At 41.8% G+C, this 8,527-nt stretch overlaps 1 protein-coding gene across 1 annotated transcript in view; it reads left to right on the forward strand.

Annotated features, from left to right (window-relative positions):
• Fras1 (Fraser extracellular matrix complex subunit 1) overlaps positions 1-3,982 on the forward strand; it is a 452,968-nt gene extending 448,986 nt beyond the window's left edge. Inside the window, exon 75 of the mRNA XM_013020100.1 lies at positions 482-3,982. Coding sequence (XP_012875554.1) covers positions 482-1,075 — 594 coding nt within the window. The 3' untranslated portion in view covers positions 1,076-3,982. The remainder of the gene's footprint in view (positions 1-481) is intronic.
• Positions 3,983-8,527: the final 4,545 nt, after the last annotated feature.

Here is an 8,527-nt window from a genome sequence, read left to right on the forward strand (position 1 = left end):
TCTTCATATTATGTGGAGAGTAGTTCTTGAGTAAAAATTTGTGAAATGCTCCTGTTTCAAGTGAAGTTCATCAATAAATAGCAAGTCAGAATAACAAACAATTGAAGGTCACTGAGAATAAACGTGGGTATCAATACTATTATTTCATTGCTATTGATAAAGACCAACAAATCATGAGCATTTACTTAGCTAAGTAAGTCATGACAAGTAAATTCTTGTGCTATTCCATGCAGGAAGACAGCAAAGAGTGTAAATGAACAGTTTCCCCTAGATCAGTCTCATTTAGAAATATAATAGAACCTGTAATCCTTGGTTCTATTCTCTATGTGTTAGAAGACACCAGCCATTGTTAAGTGCTTTTCTTGAAACTGTTACCCTAGATAGGAATATGGCAGCCTTACCTTGCCATTCTCTTTCTTCTGAGGTCATCTATGGGCAACAATGATGTGCTATTTATCTTCCTGTCTCCCTCTTCCTGCAGGTGGAAGCCGGACACCAGTGGTATCTCCAGGTGATCTACATCATTGGCCCAGACACTATCTCAGGGCCCCGGGTCCAGCGTTCACTCACAGCTTCTCTGAGGCGCCACCGAAGGGACCTGGTAGAACCTAGTGGCTGGCTAACTCTTGACGATTCCCTCATCTATGACAATGAAGGGGACCAAGTCAAGAATGGCACCAATATGAAATCCCTGAATCTGGAGATGCAGGAGCCAGTTGTAGCGGCTTCTCTGTCTCAAACTGGGGCATCAATTGGCAGTGCCCTGGCTGCCATCATGCTTCTAGTTTTGGTGTTTTTGGTAGCTTGTTTCATCACCAGGAAATGCCAGAAGCAGAGGAAGAAGCAGCCCCAGGAGGACACTTTGGAGGAATACCCTCTGAATACCAAGGTAGACGTACCCAAGAGGAATCAGGATAGGGTGGAGAAGAATCTGAACAGACAGTACTGCACTGTGCGTAATGTCAATATACTCAGTGATGGTGAGGAATCTTACATGTTTAAAGGTGCTAAAGTAAAAAAAATGAATCTGGAGGTCAGAGTCCACAACAACTTACAAGATGGAACAGAAGTTTAATAGAAGGAGTCCCAAGTGTATTTTTTTTCTAAAAACCATTTTTTATACATTGCGGGGAAATACTGGTATTTTTATAATCTTGCAGATAAAAAGGGAAAACTATAGCTTTGAGTGGCAGACCACGCACATTACATGCATCAACTCACAACTGAGCTACCTCATGCACAAAGAACCACTGAGACCCCCAGGGTACTGGAGTAGTTGTGTCTGTGGGTCCCTTTAATAGTCTCAGCAGTTACAAAGAGCTCCTCTAGAAGCTGACCATAGAAAACAGGTGTCTTAGGCTGAAAGGAGCTGGACAATTAGGCCAGCCCATTATCTCAGAATGTGAGTGCATCATGGTGGATCTCTGGGATAGTGAGAGGGGTACAGGGCCTGTGCTTTCTTCCCCTATCCCCAGCCTTCTTCTACTTGGGCTTTTCTTAGATCTGGGGACAGCAGAGTGTGAATTGCTGACACTCAGATCCCATGAAACTCTTCAGCACAACATACACATTTGCATATCATTTCTACCTGTCTGTGTGCCGCAGCCTCTAGCATACTTAGCTCTTCCAGAGCTCTTTTCACCTAGAGGCCTCATGGTGCTTGAGACTAGAAAACTTCTCTAGAAAGGAGATAGCTGAAACCTGGGAAGATGGCGAGTCTGGCCCTGGTGAAGAATGCCACAAAACAGGATCAATGATGCATCATGATTTTGCTTAACTAAAACCAATCACACTTTCTTGCAACCCCAGGCTCTGCCCAGTCCTATAATAGACATGACCATGTCTATTAATTTTATTAGGGCTTCAGGAAAGCAAATGATTCATTTTAATGAAGTAGACTAAGAGAAAGCTCAGATTTGAGTGAAACCAGAATTGACAGATGCATACTGGTCCTTTTTTGCTGTGTCACACAGCAGTTGGAGGCTCTGTTCCTGATACACTATTTCAGGGATTTCTCTCTGGGGGTTCTTTGCTGGTAGCTCAGGCACTTACTTTTTTTTTAAATCATATCAGCACATGACAAGGCCATAAATACATGGCTTTAAAATAATTGCGTAGTCAAATATCAGCTTAACTACTCTGTGTGTAGTGTTCACATGGCTTGCCTTTGTTTCTATTTTGTTCTTGCCTTATTGGCCAAAACACAAGCATGCACGTCATGTTGTTTTGAATTAGAGGCACAGTTCCATGAGTAAAGGATACATTCTCTTCCTAATGCATGACACACCGTACTCACTGAGCACACCATAGTCCGTGAGCAAGTAACGGGGCATCCATGTTGTATAGTGGTCATGTCAGAAAGACCCAGGCTCTTTGAAGACATTCTCTACTGGAAATATATTAGTGTTAAAACCTATGAAGAATGAACCATGGGAAACGTTTTAGGCAACTCCACCAGACTAGAAGTTCTTTGAGTGTAGGGCCTGTGGGAGTCACACATCCACATTCTTCAGCCTTGCCTTGCACAAAACAGGTACTCTAGAAATCTTGGTTGGCTGAACAAATGGATTGTGTAATGAGTGTAATGAAGGAATGAGTTTGGAAGAAGAGGTCAGTATAGTGGCCACATCTCAAGAGCAATTTGACCAAAAAAAAAATAAGTTTTCTACTTGGAGAAGTAAAAAAGAAATTCTTTGATGGGGGACAAAAACCACCACTTGGCCTACATGTGGCTCTAACAGTGGTCCTTAGAGTCAGGAAAAGAAAAGCTGTAATAATGTATTAGCAAGAGGAAAAATTGAATTGACTTCTGGAACAGATTTAGAAGTCAGTCTAGTTTCAAGAAAGGATGGACTGGGGTGAGCACAGAAACTCATGACAGGTCAGGTGCTACCTCAGACCAGCTTGGGCAACTCAAGGCAGGATGACTTGAGCAGGTTCAAGAATTGGCCTCTCATGGTTGGAGTGCCAATGAGCCAAGCAATGAATCTGCTCCAGAACAACTTAGAGGGCAATGAATGCTAGTTCTACACAACAGGGAGCCAATCTTCTGTAGCACAACTTTGCATTTGGCCAACTATCTGTCACTGCTCAAATTCCCAGAATGCTTCGCATTAAAGCAGCACTTCTCCATTGGTTCAAATGTTCTACTTGCACAGCCCTTCCATTTTCACATATGTGTAGGAGGGGTGCAGATAAGTAGTAGATGGAGCCTGGTGTAGGGAAGGAGACTGAGCCCTGGGGATCCTCACAAAATGACAGGAAGGCCTGGAGATGGTGATCCATGTGAATGGAAAGTCCCTGAAATATTCCTGCCTCCCCTTCTGCTCTTCCTCTTGCCACTCACACTATATGGAATGCCAGTACTCCTTTGGTGGAGACAGTTTCTGAAGAGGTGGTGATATGGGGTTGGGATCTGCCTCTTTGATATAGAATTGTTCCTTGCATTTGCGTTTTCTGCTTCATCTTAGGGATCAGATATTTGATTAATGTGGATTATATTTCAGTGAAAGCTCAGCTTTCAATTTCTCTAACTTGTTCACTTATGCCTTGTGTGTGTTTTACTAACCTTTTCTATCAAGCCTTCATGTAAGCAGGAAAAAGCCCTCAGGGGTTGCTATTTGCTATCAAACATTGACTGTGAAGGTTCAAAGAAAGAATGGTTTGCACCATTTTTTTTTGCCTTGCTCCCTTTTTATTGTGCTCCAGGTATCCTAGAAGACTCCCACAGATTCCTATTGTCAGATAGGAAATAGTGTTGCAAAGTGTTTGCACAATCTGTGTCCTATAGGTATTTGTTATTCTTGATACCACAAACCTGCTCAAACTGATTTTTTTTAAATTGGTGGTGCTGTCAACCTGATTTCTTGACCCTCAAATGATTTTTGTATTTCCAGTATCAATTTGTGTGTGTTATGAATTTCTGATTTCTCCAGTAGCATATGCCACTATACAAATTTGTATAAATAATTAATAAATGACAGTCTGGTTGTTTGCTTTGTTTTGCCACATCCTTTTTAGAGTACTCATCTCGTTAACAGACAAAGCCACTGAGCTAGTAAGTTATTCAGCAACTTGAGGTAGAATTTCTCAAAGAGAAACTCCATAATGGGGTTGACTCAGTAAGTCAGACTATATTAAGAGCAAAACACTGAAAAAAATTACATATTGTCAGATGATCTTAGCTTTTCTTTGTCATTCAGGAAAAGAAATGAGTTGAATTTCCACATGTAATACAGTAGGATGAATATTGAAACTATATTTGTATTATCAAACCTCAGGCTACTTGACATCCTGTGAGCATGTCTATGTCCTTCTGTGCAGGCAGAAATTTGCTAAAGTCCATCACTCATCCTGGAGATGATCAAACCTCCAAATGAGTTCATTGGCTTGTGAAGGGCAAAATGGCAGGGACAGAATGGAACAGAGCCCAGACAGGCTTGGCATTCTGCAAGCTGTGCATTTGTGTCTCTTCGCCCTTCAGTAAAACAAAAAACTGCCAGGGACTGTGGCCAACCGGGCTCTGTTGGTCCATTTGCAAATTGAACAAGACTTGAGAAGGCATGTTTTCATAAAATCGGCTCCCAGAAGCACAAACCTAATGTAATCTCCAAATCTTTAATACTTTCTTTTTGTTTTCTGTGATTTTCAAAGCTGACTGAAAGTCCTAACATCATTTCTCTGGGGCACATTTCTCTGAAATTTCATGGCCATAGATTTAGGCATGGAATGGTAGCATATGCATGACCATTCTGAATTTACATTATCTCATTGACTACAGTTTTAGGGAAACATTGGGAACTGGAAAGGAAAACTATTGAAAATGTATTATTAAGTTCACGTATATGGAATTGAGGAACTTGCAGTTTATATGTAGTCCAATAATCACATTGTTGTATGCTTTAGTCTGATATTAAGATACCACAATGAATTAACAGATTATATTCCCAAATAAGCCAGAGATAATGGGGGGAGAGAATAGAGAGAGAGAGAGAGAGAGAGAGAGAGAGAAGTTCTTAACAAAAGCCTTTTACAATGGCACACTGAGAGTAGCTAATAGCCCTGGTAATATTTTAGGGACAATAGCCAATAATATATTGGGCACATCTGGCAATACTATATATAATCAAGTACAATGACTCCTTTACACTTTCTGCCTCATTGTCCTCAACAACTGTGTGACACTTGTCCTGTGTGGTTTTCTTTGAACATTCCACATGAACTACAGAATTCCAAATCCTCAAAGCCTTCACCAGCACAACTTGACATTGCTTAAAATTATCCCCAAGCCAGGTATCTCATGGCGTGCATCTGTAATCGTATTTCTCAGGAGGCTCAGATAGGAGTTTTGTAGTTTGAAGCTAGCCCCTGACAGGAAAGTCTGTGAGACTCTAATCTCCAATTAACCAGCAAAAAGCCAGAAGTGGAGTTATGGCTCAAGTGGTAGAATGTCATCCTTGAGTGAAAAAGTTAAGGGACAACACCCAGGCCCTAAATTCAAGCCCTAGTACACACACATACATACAAACACACACACACAGCCTCAAGCTCCTATAACCCAGGCTGAATTCTTTCCATCAACTGTTCCATTTACCCAGTTGATAAAACAGAAGCAGGCTGCAACCTTCTCTTTAAAGGCAAGTAGAATTTTTTCCTAACCCTCATTTTGGTTTAAAACCATCAAGTACTCAACAAGTGATAAAAGTTTATTAAGATTCCTTGTTTGGGACAATTTCTATAAGGTATTGCATTCCAAGATCAACACACTTGGCACTGGTGGCTCACATCTGTAATCCAGCTACTCACAAGAGATCTGTGCATCAAGTTTGGAAGCTAACCTGGGCAGAAAAGCCCATGAGACTCTTTTCTCCAATTAGCCAGCAAAAAGCTGGAAGTAGTAAGTACTAGAGCTCCAACTTTGAGTAGAAAAAGCTAAGTAAAAGGGTGAAGCCCCAAATTCAAGCCCCAGTACCAGCACACACAAACACACGCACGCGCACACGCACACACACACACAGGGTTACTTCCCAAAGTTGCTAGGTTACTAACTGCACAGAGAGATCTACTGATGGGAGAGACGTGGAGTTTGGGCCACTGGCTGCTTCCTCCTGCCCTGCCATCCATTGTGGCCATAGTTGCCTGCATTCCTGGCCGCAAGCCCTGTTGGACAGCCCCTCTTCCACAGGTTTAATTCTCATTCTGATGAAACATTTCTGTCCCTTGCCCATGCGAAGTAACAACGATTTCATGCTGGCTGTAGTCATCAGGGACTCTGATTCCTGTGGCTGGCATCACCTTGCTCACATGGCTGTGCTGAACTCTTTGCAAACACTTGAGTATACCATTGGTCTTCTGCTTGGATTCGTATGAGCCATTGGTTGTAGTTCTAAAATACAAATCACAGTTAAACACTTGAGCACAACTCCAGTCTCTTATTTTAAACTTTTCCATTATATAAGAAGTCATGTGAGGCCAAAGGAGACATGCTTGATTGTATGCAGCTTGCTGGAACTAAAGCTTGAACTCAGGGACTCCAGCTCTTGCTTGAGGTTTTGTTTGAACAGTTAGTATTCTGCCACTTGAGCCATGCCACCACTTCTGGCTTTCTGCTACTTAGCTGAAGATAAGAGTCTCTCAGATTTGTCTGACTGGGCTGGATCTGAACCATTACCCTCCTGATCTCAAGCTTCCAAATAACTAGGATTACAGATGTGAGCCGCAGGTACCCAACTGCACTCATCTTTTAGGCAATCCAATCCCAGTCAGACAGCAATGGCTCACACGAAGGAGGCTGACACCTAGAGGATCTTGATTTGTAGCCAGCCGGAGCATTAAAGTCTTTGAGCTTGCACTCCAAATAATCATCAAAATGACAGAATGAGGTGAGGCTCAACTGGTAGAGCACCAGCTGTGAGCAATAAAGGTAAGTAAAAAACATGGGACCCTGAGATTAAGCAGTACCCCTGTAGAGGTACAAAAAGGTTTGGGAGGAAGGGTAATGCGTTTGCTTTCTCCATAGCAGTTTCTTTTAAATAATTACTTCTTAAGCTGTATGGTCCATTGCAATCATCTGATGGGATTGTTCAAACAAGAGGTGTAGAATAGGATCTGGAGAAGTTTTTTTTTTTCATTGTGAAAATATTGTACAGAAGGGTTACAGTTACAGAAACAAGGTAATGAGTACATTTCTTATCCAGCATTGTTGCCTCCTCCTTTGTTGGAGAAGTTTTTTGTTGTGGTTTTACAGAGTTTACATTTCTAACAAGTTTCTATGTTCCAGAACCCAGCTTTGAGAACCCTTTGCTCCAGTCTCTTAAACTTATGCACAAATACACAAAGGTCAAATCTGCTCCTTTATTGGCTACAAAACACTGTGTATTAAACTGCTGAAAGACTAGACAAAATATATTTTGACACATTTACAGTAGTAAATGAACTAAATCAGAAGTTTACATGAAATGGCCATTCAGTCACTGTACTTTTTGTTTTGTTTTTTTTAGTAGTACGAGGGTTTGAACTCAGTGTTTTAAGCTTGTTTGCCTTATCTTCTCAGTTTGACTTATTTTCTCTTATTGCTGGGATTACAGGCATCTACCTCCATGAGCAGCCCTGATTCTAAAACAAAACAAAAAAACAAACAAAACAACCCTTACAAAAGTATATTCTTAGATTATGTATCTCATGCTTGCCTATCTCAAAACCTTTCAATAATTCCCACTTAGCTGCTAAGATATGCCCTGAAACCGGAAATGTGTCATTCTTGAGTTAGCCCTACCCAGAGGTGGGGTAACAAGGCTGAGCATTGTGCTGGCAAGGGCCAGCTAGGATACTTCTTACATGAAGTCAAAAGCTTAGCCACAGGCTAGCTTGTTTCCTGTTCTTCAAATTCTAATAAAAGTAGCACTCCTTAGAGATGCCTTGAAAGTTAACAAAATAAAAATAAAAAATGAAATCAGGTAATGTAATGGAACAATGATTTGAACACTCAATATCTCCTCCAAATGATAGCTGTGATTAGTTTCTCCTGCATTCTTGCCACCTACTTTCTGGGCGACTTTGTGTACTTTACACAACCTCTCTGTCTCACCTTCACTTATAAAATGAGGATAGTAATAGCAAGTACCTTACAGGGTAGCTAGAATACAAATGGAAATTGAGGCAGGGATGGAGAATTTAGACTAGTGCTGGCACAAATTAAATACTAGATCAAAGTTGCTGTTACAAGTGGTAGGTATTTGCCCCTAGTCTTCGGGGTGAGTTTCTTGGAGGTGAGGATTGTAATGTCTGAATCCACAGTGCCTTGAACAAAATAAGCCTTGAAACAGATTTGCAGATCTCTGTGTATGTAAGGAAGAAATGAAAGTGTTTCCTTGTGCGGTTGGAGGAAAGGAGAGCAGGCAAGGAGTGGAGGCTGGGATGCAGGCTGGAGGCCCAGGCGGCCAGGGGCGCGGTTTCCCCCCAACCCCCGCCCTGGGTCGGAAAGCAGGTGGAGTCCAACGGCGGGGAGGGAGGAGGGGCCAGAGGACGG

Source organism: Dipodomys ordii, unplaced genomic scaffold (genome assembly GCF_000151885.1).
Source record: "Dipodomys ordii isolate 6190 unplaced genomic scaffold, Dord_2.0 Scaffold49, whole genome shotgun sequence".
Lineage (NCBI taxonomy): Eukaryota > Metazoa > Chordata > Mammalia > Rodentia > Heteromyidae > Dipodomys > Dipodomys ordii.